Raw genomic sequence first — 16,369 nt, 5'->3', positions numbered from 1 at the left:
TCGTACATCCCATAATGTTAAAATATGTTTCCTGTTGACTGTATTTCTACAAAGCAAAGTTTGCATAAAAATGATGTGTCAGCTTACCAATAAATATCTACATTTTAAAAATGTATTCAAAATCCATTATTTTTCTTAAACGTCCCCAAATATGTAAGTTATTCTATTTTCTCTTTAGTTCCAGATGAAACAGGTCTCAATGTAAGTAAATTTAGTTAAAACTTTGTCAATTTCAGGAAAAAAATTTAAGCTGCCAACAATTCAAACAACCGAGTTTCATGCAAATTAAGCACTATCATATTTCCCCATTCATAGATTTGATCAATTCTCATGATCATGAATGGATATATACTTTAAGATTGCTTTTAACACCTGAATAAATTGGTCACCAAATCATATAAATGTTCTGTTTAAGACTACATTTACCTAGCTTTGATTCTGATAGAATTTTCAGTGGTGAAATTTTCTTTGAAGTCATACAGCATTAATCTATAATTCATTTATCTGATTTCTGATAATTCTAGAAATATAAATAAAATAGATTTTCATTGCATATGTAGTGAATTTAAAGAAGTTCTGTTAGGACAACTGAAATAATCTCAAAGACATGTTTGTAGGTGAATTAATATACATTGTGTTGTATTAATAGTCCTTTTACAATTTAAGTTTTTATGTACAGCTAGGGGTGTATACTGCAATATTTTATATTTGATTGGGGAATTATACCCCATCAGCACAAATAGGGTTGGCATGGGTCACTTTTTCTATAGGTTTTCTTCAGGTACTCTGGTTTCCTCCTATCTTAAGACCCCATGATGCATGCTACCATTCAGACCAACAAGAATGATTGATATCAGTTGATAGAACTTGTTTCATAATTGTTGTAATTTAAAAAATAATAATAATAATAATAATAATACTGCAGGTTGATTGCAGGTCTTAATCTAACAATCATAAATTTTAAAATAATGTCTGAGTATCTAAACATTGTAAGTTACTATGTATTAAACTTTGTATTAAATCTGTTCAAATTTTAAAGTATTTGTTAACTTAATTTATAAAACATTATTTAAGTCCCAATGGCTAAACAAATTTTGGTGAATTTTTTAATTTTTGTGTGTGTGATATAACATGGCAGCGATATTTGAGCAGTTAAGTATACTTATCTATCCCACCATATTGTGCCATTTTCCCCGAAGCTGTTATTGTAACACAGTATTAAAAGTGTTTTCATTCCGTAACACCTCATGCGAACACACAACAAATTCCGGTGGAAATATTTAAGATGTAAAGCAATAACAGGAATGAGCTTGTTTGTAAAACAACATCGTCATGCATATGTTTAAGGATCTGCGTACGGTTAATGTCCTTAAATTTTTGGAGACAGGAAAAGAAGTCAGTTATAAAATCTACACTATTTGGTAAATAGAAAAAAATCTAAAAAATATTAATTTTCTAAATAAATGATTTTTTTCATGGAAAATTTAAGATATTTTTCCCTTCAACAAATATACAAAAAAATAGTTTTATCATGTACTATTTGATTTGATTCAAAGTTAAATCTTTTGATGTGAAACTTCAATACATGTACTATTAAATGCAACTATTTTTTATTGTATTCTTAATAAATAAATGCTTTGCCCAGCACCTATCTTGAACAGAGAAAGCAAAAAAAGCTTATTTCTAATTTAGTAGATATTATATACTGGTACTGTAATAATTACAAAGAACTCAATACAGAACATTTCTCTTAATATCATGCCATTCAATGTCAGAAGAAAACATTATATTAAGGAAAATGTGAAATCAAGAGAAACTTTTCTTCTGACTTATTTGTACTTTTTTAAAGTATAACATGTATTAATTTTTTAAAGAAAATATTTAAAAACAAAATGCCGGCTGAAGGTCAGAAAATGAATAAAATTACCAGGTATAACAAAATGTTCATTCATCTTGGCATTTTCTTTTTAATGGTAGTTAATCTAATTAACAAAATTCCATTGTTTACATATACACTGAAAGTACTTATTCTTGAAAATTAAGCATTGGACAAGTGTATCTTTATAGGTATTCAAACTTTATGGTGACCTACTCCAAAACATACTTAGAACTACTAATGTGTGGCGGGCTAAAAACCATGTTTAAACGAGAATATCACTACCTGTCAATCACTCCGTCACGAGGGATGGGGTATCTTTAACATGTGACCCCCTGGTGGCTGTGGATATAAGCGGGGGGTTAACGTTGGACATGGCCAATTTACCTCTAATGAGGCTACTATACTGCTCTTATAGAAATGACAGCACTACATATACATATGTATGTAATTCGCCCTAGCAGAAGATGCCGTATGACGTCTGCTTCCGTAATATTACACACATGTTTCATTAGCCCCCCCGAGTCATCTGGTCTTGCGGTGCAAATAGAAAACTTTTGTAGCAAATGACATGAGTTTATATAATACCGGCTACACTCACAGGAGGGGGGATGGATAAAAACTATTCATCGTTGCGGAAAAAATGGATGCAAAATGGCTAGCAACAAGGGGAGCAGATTTAAAAGCAGTAAAAAACAATGGAATATCAATCTGAACAAGACATCTGCTGAAAACATAATCAGAAAAACGCTGTAAAACATGGGAGCCAAGCGGTGTTGATAGATGTCGGGATCTTGTAATAGAGAATAACGCTGATTTCTTCCACATGAATAACAAATTATCATATTGTTTCATGGTTTCCACTCCTACTTATTGCTGTGTTATGGGATGTTGTGAAGACGTTAACTTTTGTTTTTAAATTTCTAGATGTATTTTAAGATTTTTTAATTTTTGAACAAGCTCCAGTTTCACGAAAGCTCCTTAATTACTTCAAGAAAATTCCTCATGTTTTTTTTCTCCATATGAAACTGATCATGATGGACACAAGTAAAAGTTTTAAGCTAAGGAATTTTTCACAAACTTAGAAATGCTTTCTTATAGAAACCTTAAGCTAAGAATTTTTTCTTAAAGTTAAGGAATGTTTGTGATATTCAGACTAAGATCCCCCCAAATTGTTTTTGATACTGTACAGTCTTAATCTTGCTTATATGCAAACATTGATACGCTCAAAAGATATCTTTTATATACTGTATAGATATTGAATTTTTTGGGAATAATTTTATAGCTCTAAGAGGCTGTTTGTTTGCATATATATAGAGATTTGTCAATTTAAAAATTTAACGTGTGGGTGAATTTCAGGGAAAACATGAACAGTGTATATACGTATGATACTTAAAACTAAAGTTGTCTCCCCATGGATGAATGGCCACTTTTATCTGATTTCTGTTTGAAGCAGTTTTTTGGATCACACAAGAAAATCAGTTGGAGAAGTTAATTATCTGATATACACAGGTTTATAGATTATAAAGGTTTTGATTAAGACAGGTTTTACATCTTGTACTAAATGGTATTACATGTATAAAGATTGAACTTAGTATATCATCAATTAATTGTTCACTTCAAACATGATACAAATTAAGATTATAGACAGATGTGTCAAATTAAATGTAAAAACCTTTGTATGCCAATAAGAAACATGATTATCCTCAAAACTTGTGTCGACACATTTCAATGATAATCCTATCTCTTGTATCCGACTGCCTGTCATCTTTTAAGTGGTATTAAAACCAAACACCTTTCATCTAAATCTAGCTTCCTCAAAGATTGCATTAAAACCATATATATATGACATGAAGCAATAGAATTAAAAGCGACTCCAACATATACCTTTTATTCCCTTGTGAAATCAATTTTATTACCCGAGCTTGGGACTCAACTTTTCAAAATACTTAAGGTCCTAACACTGTTTATGCTAGAGAAATTCATAACATTTTATCTTAAAAACTTAGTCGTCTGGATGTTTGACACTTATGGTGATGTATCATGAACACAATCTTCTACATTTAATTCAAAAGATCTTTCCCAGCTGCTATCTCAAATTTTACATCACATGCAGATAATTCACAGAGCAAAACATTATGGTTATACTTCTGATATGAAGTTTATATCATATCTCTGTTTTACTTGAATATAAATATTTGCTTTCTTTGCAAACTAAAAAAAAGTGTACATGCTTTGCATATAAAAGTAAAGTAAAGACTTCAACATGCACACTACAGGCATTGTATAGTGTTGTATAAAACATTTCAAAATGGTATCTGTTCGTTAGCAATGAAAATTGCCTGCTGAGAACTGCTCAGAGATTTTTGTGCCATAAAATATATGAATATTCTGCTCAGCTATTTACAGAATACTCAAGACATGCATTGGAAATAAAGATAAGTTTCTTGATACAAAAACAATCAAAAACTGCACATATGTTCTGAAGCATATTTAATTTTCTCTGTCAAAATTATCTGCAGGCAGAAAAAGGAAAAAACTTTGTATCATTAAAATACAATTTGTATTTTAGACATACTTTGCTCTTTAAACAACAGCAGGGCATGTGTTGTTTCTAATGGTATGTTAGGGTTTGCACAGTAGGGGGGACCTGCTGCTGATGCTTGAGGGGGTCCCGACCTTCCTCGGGAGGAACACATGTCTACCTTATACATGCCAAACACAGCTGATTTACATGTCCGAACTGTCAGATTGTTTGCCTCCAATTCAGGAAGTACATCAGACACTGTGGTGTCCTACTTTAACTGCCTCCCCTCCTCCCTGCTTGAGAACTATTTACGAAGTTATAGTTAATCTATTATGTCATACCGATAAGATAAATATGAACCAGATGATTCGATTTTTTGTCATCTTCTCAAGAATTGTTTTAAGAAAACAATTTAAATGTTTACACATGAAGCTAGGTTACACTCAGAATGTATATAATATTTATTTTATGGCCTTATACTTTAAGATGCTTCAAAGTTAAGTGTCCTGGGACCCTATACCTGAATGTCTGTGCGAGTCCTACCTACGTAAAAGTATCCCGACTCAATAAGTTCCTGAGCTAGAGACAATCATGACCAAAGCTGCCTACCTGAGATTTATCTGTGTAAAGAGACATACATGGCTCACTTGGTTGAGATTTACCTGTGTAAAGAGACCATCATGGAATATTTGGGTGAGATTTGCCTAGTGTGTAATGAGACCATCATGACATATCTAGGGGAGATTGTCCTGTATACTGAGACCACAATGACTCCTCTGGGTGAGATTTACCTTTGCAATGAGACCATCATGACATATCTGGGTGAGAATTACCTGTGTTGTGAGACCATCATGACATATCTGGGTGAGATGTTTCTGTGTAATGAGACCAAAATGATATATCTGGGTGATATTTACCTGTGTAATGAGACCAACATGACATATCTGGGTGATATTTACCTGTGTAATGAGACCATCATGACATATATGGGTGAGACCAGTATGACTTACCTGTATGAGACCAGTATGACTTACATGTATGAGACCAGTATGACTTACATGTATGAGACCAGTATGACTTACCTGTATGAGACCAGTATGACCTACCTGTATGAGACCAGTATGACTTCCCTGTATGAGACCTGTACACTTACCTGTATGAGATCAGTATGACTAAGATGTATGAGACCTGTATGACTTACTTGAGTAAGCTAAGTATGGCTTACTTGTATGAGACCAGTATGACCTACCTGTATGAGACCAGTATGACCTAACTGTATGAGACTGGTATGACCTACCTGTATGGGACCAGAGTCGGATGGTACTGTCCTGGGATCCTGAGGCTATCAGCTCCTTATTGTATACCAAGCAGTACTGTACAAATACAAAAGGATTATATTTGTAAAAACGAAACTATAATATATGCTTTTCTATTCAAATAAAAAACAATCAAATTAATCAATAGAGAGATTTTTATATAAATGTTGAAATATGAAAAACTTCTTAGTTCTTTCCATATTGAGACAAAATAGAAAACATCACTGATGAATACAAGAGACTAAAATCCCAATATTTTCAATTGTTGATACATGTTTAATATATGGTCTTTGACCAAAAAAATGCTGATGTAAAATTTTAACAATTTCACATTGAGCGAAAATTCATAAGCTATGAATTATTATACACAGTACAAAAAAGGTTTTAAAAAATATTCTACATATAGCAATCACAAGATATAATTTTGGTACAGAGGCAAATTTGTATGATTTCATTCCCACCCAATGAGAAATACCCAGGAGCTTTGGCAGAGAGTATGGTTTTTGTCAAATAAGCTGTATCTATAAAACATGATTCTTCATCTTCAATGTCTTATCATCCCAGCGTTTCAATATAAAGTCAATCCTGGTTGGTGGCCTTTTATTTCACTTCCTATCTCTCCTTTGTAATTAGATTTTATTGCAATCTACCAGAGGCATATATAGTTATTTAAAAGAAACATTTGCTGCACTTGTTTATAAAACACTGCCTATTTTCAAAGATAATGTGTGCAGTGATAACAAAAATGCCCAAAGGGCCTGTTTTGGGTGTTTTTTGTCTCCCACTGCATGTATACTATCCATAACATATGTATCAAAGGAAAACTACATGATTGCATTTAGCAGTCATATGTTTTTCTTATCTATTTTGTATTTTCTTTTTTCATTTAATTTTAAATCAATTTTGTTGTAACAAATAAATGTAAAAAATGGATTTAAAAGAAACAGGCATTACCTTTGATATGACTTAAAGGGGCTGGTCGGGGAAAAAATTACAAAATAAATGGGTCTAAATGCGTTCTCTGGCCTCCCAAAAGTTATACCACGGCAATATGATGGTCGAGTTCTGCTTGCAATGTCCAGTTTTGACCACTAAAATCTCGGGGAAGCCCCGCGTAAATTTAGCTCAGATCTATTTATATATGTCACATGGTTGTTTCGAAAGTGAGGCAGTAAAGATAACAACAATAGCATGCCCTCATGTGCCATGTCGGACTCAACTAGCGGACAAGACAGCAATACTATACGTAAATAATTGTTTTCAAAGGTCATGTATGATGCAAGTGTAGTATTCCTACATATATGTTGTTGTTATACATAACATTATTGATACTTCTTGCCTGTCATGACTTTTGCATGCATCTTTTTCTTTCACCGCAATGTTTACATTTGGCCTTGTTGATGACGCGCGTGCGGTAAAATTACATCACTGATCTGGGTCAATTGAGAGTTTTAGACTGTCAGGTGACGATTTTGGATTTCTTTAATATAATTATAATTTTTACTCTTATGAAGTGAATTTCAGCAAAATTTGAATCGGTATATTTCATAAGAAGGTATTTTAAACATGTGTATGCCATTTTAGCAAATATGACATTTTTCGCCGACCAGCCCCTTTAAGTTCCAATCCTGAATTTTTGTCTATTCTTTTTAAAACCATAAAATATTTCACCAAAATATTCAAAATGTATTTAGAACAATAGATATTAAAAAAAATCATTTAGATATAAAACATCTATCCAAAACAATTCTTTCTTTTTAAATTAAGATAATGATAAAAAACCTAGTTCACTAAAGTATTGTAAATTATTCAAAAGCAAGAGACGAAAATGTTAAGTCAACCCATCATGTATGGACAAAACCCTCCTTCAATAGCTCAAATTATTAGTAACAACATCTTTTAGAATACATCAAGAACAGAACAAAAACAGAAAGCCATTCCAAGAACTTACCACCTCCCCATCGTGTCCTTCTAATGTGTGGTTGCACTCCCCCGTTTTTGTGTTCCAAATTCTCAAAGTACAGTCAGCACTCCCACTAACAGTAATGTTGTCATCAAACTGACAACAACTGACAACTGTAAACAGATCAAGGGACATTATTCAGGGGAGATAATTCAAAAGGGAGATAATGCAGGTGAAATATTTAAATAGATATGGTTCGTGAACTTGAAATTTTAAAGCTAAATTCAGTTTGAAGCATAAAAACGATATAATTATACAGAAAATTATATAATTTATCAGCTAACAGATATATTTCAAATACCAAATTTTATATTTAATTTAGTACATGTCTTTATTATTTGATAATTAAGACTCTTCTTTTTCAAATGTACACGGAAAAAGTTTGATTTTTTTTTTATATTTTCATCTGATAAAGGCCAGCAATAAAGCTTTTATTCAGGGTTTGACTCTAACACTAGGTATCTAGTCCAAGACTTGTAGATTCCAGCCAAGACTCGTGAATCAACTAACTTACTGGCCCTTTGACTTGTAAAAAAAGTTTGCTATATCACAATACCATTCGATAGATAGATTTTCAAATAAGAATATTCCTTTTGGAAAACTCCTTGAAATACAGATATATTGCATGATGATTATCAAAAACTTCCCTAAAACTTAGCCATATTTTTATAACAGTATAGTTTTTTAATGTCCCCTATACAATCAGTTACTTTTAATGTTTTGCGGTGAAGATGTTTCCTGAAGGAAATCTTGGACTACAAACACTGAATTAAGACTAGCAAATAATATATTCAACTAGTCATGGGGACTACCAAGCAAAAATAGTTAGTGTCTAACCCTGTGTAAGGTTTTAACTGGCTGATTTTTTGTCATTAAAGGAAAGGTTTACGACTTTATCAAGTTTATGTTAAATGGGTTGTAGATGGAGCTGCATCAACTGTCAGGATAAACCCTTGCAGACTTAGATTAAATTAAGTCTGTTACATAAGGCACCTGCTCCATTTAGACAGCTGAAACATTTATAACCATTTTCTTTAATGGATTTATGGATATTTGAAGGAGTTCATCTTTTACATTATTTTTTTGTGACCTAACTGACAGAAATAAGAGGGGTTCTTTTTATTAAATATGTCAATATTTGTTCTTTGCATAAAAATGAATTAAATAAAAATGTAACAGCACCAGCATAAAAAGCTTCAGAAAATAGTGAGCAGCTAGTACATGTAACTATCAATGTGTTGTGCAAAAATACTTGGAAGCATGCAAGAGTTATTCCCCCTGATGTGCAGCAATCCATTCAATATACATTATATTACCATTTGATAAAGCTTCTATCAAGACAGCTATTAAGTCAAAGCACTTGATTAACAATTAAAAGATGTCATGTGCTTTTTAAAGTGTTGATTAAATAAAGTTACACCTTCTATTGCCCAAATTCAAAAAAAAAGAAAAAAGAAATAAACATTTTTAATGTTGTAATCAAATTCCTAAAACTTTTTCTGTCAAATGTTTGCACATAATTGAAATTTACTTTGTAAATATTTTGAAGTTTCCTATAATCTTTAAATAGGAGTTGTAAATGGTTCTACAGCTTTTTAATTATTGACTGAGTGACATGCATTCATTTCTTAACTTGTAAAGCATAAATAATAATGGGTAATTATAGCATATCAACAGTATGATATGAGGAGGCAATCCTATCCAGACAGGTTATAATAAGCTAACCATCATCACATCATTTCATTGTTTTTGTCTATTTCAAATCAATGGCTCTATGGTTTTACATTGCCTCCAAGCATTAAGTCAATATACATGTACATCTGTAAGCTGTACATTTTACATTACTTGCATGAGCTGTATAAATAGCATTAGGATCTTAACACAATTCACCCCCGAAATTTCATAATGAACTATTCCAACCTTTGAATTGGAAGAGTTCAAATGTGTCTGCAGGGGTGAATGAGTTGGCGGTGATCATAGTTTCATTTATTGTGCAGCTTAATTTACCTATCATGGGCCCTGCCACACAACTAAGTTAGAAACTATATATTTATCATTATAGCACTTTGACAATTTCAACAACAACAAAAAAACGAACAACAGGGACACCGATTAATAACTTCTCATTTTCACACTTCACGCCAATTTCACACACATTAAATACCTTCTTCATGGCCCTCCAGCTTAAAGATATGTTTCTGTTTAATAATGTCCCACAAAAACATGGTTTTATCCCAGGACCCGGTGAGAACGAGGTTACCATGGCAACACATACACTGGAAATACAGGTGTTACACAAATAAAACCACAACATGAAACAGGTGTATTAAACTATACAACAAAGAAAGATATGTGGTATATATTTACAGTGAAATTATATATGTTACATGCCCATATATTGATCAAAGTGAACATGGTCTAAAATCTGTGAAATGAGCACAGTACAGTTGTACTTATATGAAAATACCAGTCAGTGTGTTCTTTGAGTAAAAGAATAAACTATACAACTACAAGGCCAAACAATATTGTAAAATGTATTTCTGCTGAAATAGCCGATCTGCTATATATCAACATCATCCTCGATATCCAGGAGTTACGCTCATTTTCGCTCTCTACACCCCTGGAACATGTCATAGCAAAATCAAAGGCTCAGTGTACGCCACCTTATGGATGAGACGAGGAGGCTAAAACAATATTTCAGTCGCGTAACAGTACAACATACTGGCTTTGAAGTCGGCATCGCTCCTCTGTAATCTTCAAAGGACAAGTATCAGCCTAGTGATTGGTCAGGTTTGTTTACCTGACACCAATCAAATAGCTAGCCCTGTGCCTTCAATTTTGCTTTGACATATTCCAGGGGTGTATAGAGCGGAGGTGAGCGTAAATCTTGAATATCAAGAATGTATCTGCATGACACAAGTGTCAAATGTTTTGATTTTTGCTAAGCTGTGTCAAATATCATCAGATGAAATATTTCAATTTGGGGCAACATGTTCAATGTGCATAGTTTACATTTTGCCCAAAACTTTGCTCAGGTATAATGATATTGTCTATTTGAAAGGATTTGGTTTTGTGGTTCATTAATCTTAAATGAGCTATTTAAAAACTTTATTCAGATAATGATATTCACGTGTAAAACCTAATTAACGAGGGGGTGCGATGGGCTTATTAGCGAACATGAGCTTAACTAATATCACAGGTAACATACAACGCATGCTAAATACACTATCAATCAAATAGGTACCTCAATTTCATCTGTGTGGTCGCGGAAGACACACTTCAGCTGTCTGTCAGGTAGAGACCATACTCGTACAGTTCTGAAAGAAATACCAATTCCAGAATGATTATTTGTCAAATAATTGGATATTTATAAACAAAATTGATTGATCAAAAGAATGAGAAAAATTGTCATTTTAAAAATCATGAAATTATAAGCAAAAATTAAAATGTAGGTACACTTTGTATTGTAATCCTATAGTCAATAGTCTTCTGATGAAAATGAGTTAGAAAGGTGTATACTTAAAAAGGTACAGTACAAAACATTCACATTGGTTTGTCTCAGAAACATTACAAGTGAAATTGTAACTCTATAATAAACATGTGTATCAAATAAAACAATTTTTGAGTGAAAATATGAATATCAACATTAAATAAAGTGATGTTCCTGAGTGATTTTTTTAACAGAAATTTACAAAAACCCCCCCCCCCCCCCTCCGCCCCCTAAAAAAGAATAAAAGATACAACCCTATGTTAAGGTGGGTCAAATTTAAGGAATTTACAAACTTGCTTTCAGAATACAGAAAACAGAAAAAAAAGCAAGACAAATTGTTCTATTATTGGGATTAATAATAATGTTTCAAGGGTACTCACTTGTCTGTAGCAGCACTGATCAGGTGACTATTACCCACAATGCCCAAGTGCTCTACGCTTCCTGCGTGGCCCATCAGCGTGAAGATAATCTGACCACTGACTATATCTATCACACGTATAGCACTGTCTGCACAGCCGGTGATGGCCGTGTTCCCCTGATCAAAACAAAGTCATGCCTATGTATTAGAATGATATCTCAGATTTTGCAAAAGGGACTAAGGATGGCAAATATTTTTAAGCATCGAACACTAAAAAACCTAAATATTTGTAAGTAAAGAAATATGGATATATAAGAGATATCAAAGGACAAGAAAAATTCTGGTTGGCCTCTGTATCTAATTTTATTTTCATGTTTTTGATCATTGAATACATCATTGTTTTGCTCTTAGTTATTTAATTATATTAAAATGATGTCAACTCAGTATGATTCATACTTATTGTGACCTTGGCACTTAAAATGACCTACAATTAAATCATAAACCTGTATGACCTACCCTCAGTACGAGAAACCTGTATGACCTACCCTCAGTACGAGAAACCTGTATGACCTACCATCAATACAAGAAACCTGTATGACCTACCCTCAGTACAAGAAACCTGTATGACCTACCCTCAGTACAAGAAACCTGTATGACCTACCCTCAGTACGAGAAACTTGTATGACCTACCCTCAGTACGAGAAACCTGTATGACCTACCCTCAGTACAAGTGCAGTGATGCTATCTGAATGCATGTTGAGAGTTTTCACTTCTGTACAGGTAGCTACGTCCCAGATAATGAGTGATTTATCGTCACTTCCACTCACAATACTGGTACCTGTAAATGTCAAAGGCATTACTTAATTACCATAAGAGCTTGTATTATTTGCGCAAGTTTTGTTTTTTTTAAACTAAGTTTGAAGTTGGGGGTGTGCAAATTACATTTTCAGGTTTCTTTTTCCAAATATCCTCAATTTGCATGGTCCGTCATCTTAAAAGCCGGATTTTGCTGTCTCGCAATGTTTATAAAAAATTTCCTTTGTTTTGTTTGATTGAGGTTTTCTTTCTTTGTAACAGCTCAAAATCATACAACATCTTTTTGTGTAAACAGATAAAAAATCACTAGACATATATGCAGATAAAAAATATAAAAAATCTCACCATTGCTGGCTAGGGCGGACACTTTCTGTTTATGACCTCGGAGAATTGGCCCAACCGTGTAACGTCCTTTAGCCCAGTTGATGGACAAGTGATGAACTCGCAAAAATATGCCTTTCCACTTACACAGGGGAGATAACCTGGTGTCTTCTGGAACTGACAGAGAAAAAGCAAATTATATACCACTATCATCAGTGGTGGAATAATGTAAATATTCGGTAATACAATAAAAAGGAAGTTCCAATCACCCCATGCTCAAAGCACTACCAGTAATTTGGTAAGATTTTATTGATAAGTTCAGGAAATGTTAAGTGTAAGAGCTTCAGGTTACTTGCATGAACCTCAGTTTTTCCTCATTTTCTCAACGTTTTCTCTGTAATTTTTTCACATGTTTCCAGAAGAAAAAAAGGACATCATTTTCTGTATTTTTCTATATATATTTTTTCCATATTTCTCAAATGGAAAAAATACGGAAAAGATGTGGAGTTCGTCATGAAATATTGAGACTGTAAGTGCCGGAATATATACCACCTTGATTTTGTATACAAATATCTTGAATCTTAAATAAAATTCCCTGGTTTTCCACTGTAATTTACTCGATAGTTTGGAAAAAGCAAAGACTAATTACACAAGAACAGAAAGCCACAAGACCAGCATAACTAAAAAAAACACAAAAAACCACATAAGTTTTGGAACTAGCTGAAATGTCTGCTATCAAAGTGTGAAAATCTTACCGAATAATCTGAAGACAGGTGAAGTAAGGGAGACGTTGGTTTCCTTCTGTGGGAGAGAACATGCTTTAATGATCTCACTCTTGACTCCATATCTGAGCCATCCATTTTTCATACACTCATGTAACCTGTAAAAAAATAAATGTACATTTAATATATACTGCCAGTATGTTGAAAACAGAAACATAATAGCTTTCAAATAAGTTTCCTGAATCTCTATGAAACCCAATTCTGTGTATCTGTATTATATGTACATTTTATGGTACCACACCAGACATCTATATGTCAAAGTGTCTATAAGTCTGGTGTCGGGGCCAGAGGAAACTCGAGCTATATTTAATATGCTGAAATAAGTGTGCCCATTGTTGGACAAGTTTTGTTCACAATGTTGTATTTTCTTTTTGAATGCACATATATTGTTTTTCCATAAAAGTACCATCTCGGTCCAAAAGAATATATATATCAAAAAGTGAAAACAATACTTTTGGCATACATGTACTAATTGCGTTAATTACATAATATTCTCAACACTTAAGTGAAAGACTTTTTCTGCCTTGAAAAAAATAACTGTAGCACTACAAATCGCTTATTAAAACTCCTGCAACAAAAAAATCTTTGGTCATTAATTGTTTTCTTCATCCTTTGAAAGCTCTGACAATTTTTTAAATAATGGTTTGTTTATTTTTCAATAAATACATAAATACATATTGTAAAGAATTATCATGAGTTCTCTTTATTTGTATTAAAAAAGAAAAGGATTTTTTTTTTATTATTTCTATTCTTTATTTAAGATATTTTTCTCCCATAACCCCTGTAGGTTTTCTCACTTCTGATTCTTTGGATTAACCTGCCAGGAGTTGGTACACTTTTTTGGTTACCCACTGAATGGATATATAACACCCTGGATGTGAATTTTTTGTTTGGTCAATCTTCTAATTATGGTCAACTAACAATATCTGTGACGTTATCTTCCATTTAGATGACATATAGTAGCTAAGGCAATGGTTTTACCCAGAGACATATAATACTTCTCTGGTTTACCCAATCAGAAAGAGGAATAATGTATTTCCTTCCGAGAGAAACATATGATTTTTTCTAGTATAATAGCTGAATGTTGTGGGAGAAAAAAGGTACCGTCCCTAAACTCATGATGGCTGATCTCGGTGAAACTTGTGTCTTTGTACAATTTGATAATTTAACTAAAACAAGTTAGATAAACATGACAACCAACCATCAATCATTGGGGAACCTCCATGTCTGACTTTTTCTTATTTCAATATAAAAAGCTGGATGCCCTACCATATTGGGTCTTTGTTTGCAGCCTCTCTCCAACCAACAGAGACTTTGGAAAATCTTCCAATATCCTTCACATTAAGGAAGGATATTATTTTTTCTACCAGTTCCTGGGGGAGTTGTTCTGTGATATCCATCATTAGATGAACTTCATTTTGAAATTCACCATAATAGTCAGCCTATCTTGCACTGAAATTTAAGCAAACAAAAGAAAGTTATACATACTAATTTTTGTATAGTGGGATTCAATTGTTTTTCTATTTTGAAATAGACTTGTCTCATACCTACAGGATAAAACAAATGTGTACAACATATAACTGTATGGTTTTATGTTGGAATGTCTGTTTAACAAAAGGATTTAATTAAATCTAAATATATGGATCTTTCTTTTGTAATAGGACGAGTCGGAGCTCCGGGCAATTCACGCACTTAACCTGTATTTAGTGTGTCCCTGAGTCCCGAATCGCCCCATGTTGTCAACCCAGGTGCGGTAGGTCACAACTTATGAAACTCAAACATGTCGGCTAAAGAAGAGATTATGTCCAAATAAACTGTTAACAATATATATTAATATGAGAATGAGATATGTACAGATGATGATTCCTTTCACTCACACTTCCACACTACATTTGCACACGAACTCGCCCCTCGGTCTAGGTCCTACATAGGCTTAAAATCCCTTATGACCACCCGCCCGGTGCTAAGCTATAGGCTATACACCTGGATTATATTGTGGCACACCTCCGGAAACAAATCCGTCCGACTGCCCGATAATTCCCAGGCAACGACTGTATTTATACACTAGCCCACACACCCGAAATGCACGTGCTCGTGCAAACCTATCTGTGGCATGTTATCGACTATCCAGTCAATACACCGCACGACAGGGTCAACTCCAGTCACCCAGAAATGACCTGACAATGTCACAGTTCAATACTTTCTAACGAATAAATACAGGTAAGTTACTAACTGCGTGCACTAGCTACTGGCAGTGTATTGCCACGGAATAAATTAAACTTATACTCAATATATTTTGCACCCAAAACCCTCCCCTTATTAACTACACTTTTGATACTTGAATTGATCAAACTTTATGAATTTATGAACAATTTAATGGCACATTTTTCGAAATGTAACCCTTATTGAGTTTGCTTTCTGCACATTATATAGAGTTCAGTACAATTACTCTTATTAATCATACATTTGTATGTTCCCTTGACTATCCAATGAATGATATATATCCAATGAATATATATGCATGCATACGGCAAGATAAATACAGGTCGCTCCGGCCCCGATTTGTTCCGTCCATAGTCGTTCCGACCTTAGTAGTTCCGTCCCCGTATTCTTAGTCGTTCCGGCCTCACATAATTTATTATATTTAGTTGGGGTGACAGTGCAGGCATGACCGCATGTGTTGTCAACTTTGCAGGTAGTACATATATTTTGAATATAGAATTACATTGCAGATTTATAACAAAAATGCGATATACCGTGGCTTGTACAAGTAGCACGTGGACGCCTTGCAGTTTTATCTGCATACAATCGTGGTCATCTTGATGGGAAAGTACAGTGTAACCAATGACGCGAGAAGAACAGGAAATGGTTGACTTCACAAAGGGGGATAACTTCGATTTAACTGACCGGAAGTTTCGTG

At 33.5% G+C, this 16,369-nt stretch overlaps 1 protein-coding gene across 1 annotated transcript in view; it reads right to left on the bottom strand.

Moving 5' to 3' along the window:
- Positions 1-16,326, bottom strand: part of LOC110442680 (F-box/WD repeat-containing protein 7-like) — a 30,115-nt gene extending 13,789 nt beyond the window's left edge. Inside the window, exons 1-10 of the mRNA XM_021486397.1 lie at positions 16,206-16,326; positions 14,719-14,901; positions 13,423-13,547; positions 12,692-12,844; positions 12,250-12,368; positions 11,553-11,707; positions 10,927-10,999; positions 9,847-9,958; positions 7,671-7,795; positions 5,701-5,776 (exon numbers count right to left, since the gene is read on the bottom strand). Coding sequence (XP_021342072.1) covers positions 5,701-5,776; positions 7,671-7,795; positions 9,847-9,958; positions 10,927-10,999; positions 11,553-11,707; positions 12,250-12,368; positions 12,692-12,844; positions 13,423-13,547; positions 14,719-14,852 — 1,072 coding nt within the window. The 5' untranslated portion in view covers positions 14,853-14,901; positions 16,206-16,326. The remainder of the gene's footprint in view (positions 1-5,700; positions 5,777-7,670; positions 7,796-9,846; positions 9,959-10,926; positions 11,000-11,552; positions 11,708-12,249; positions 12,369-12,691; positions 12,845-13,422; positions 13,548-14,718; positions 14,902-16,205) is intronic.
- Between the last annotated feature and the right edge of the window lie 43 nt (positions 16,327-16,369).

Source organism: Mizuhopecten yessoensis, unplaced genomic scaffold (genome assembly GCF_002113885.1).
Source record: "Mizuhopecten yessoensis strain PY_sf001 unplaced genomic scaffold, ASM211388v2 scaffold716289, whole genome shotgun sequence".
In the NCBI taxonomy this organism is placed as follows: domain Eukaryota; kingdom Metazoa; phylum Mollusca; class Bivalvia; order Pectinida; family Pectinidae; genus Mizuhopecten; species Mizuhopecten yessoensis.
The sequence above is the reverse complement of the archived record's forward strand: the minus strand, read 5'-3'. Positions and strand labels throughout refer to the sequence as shown.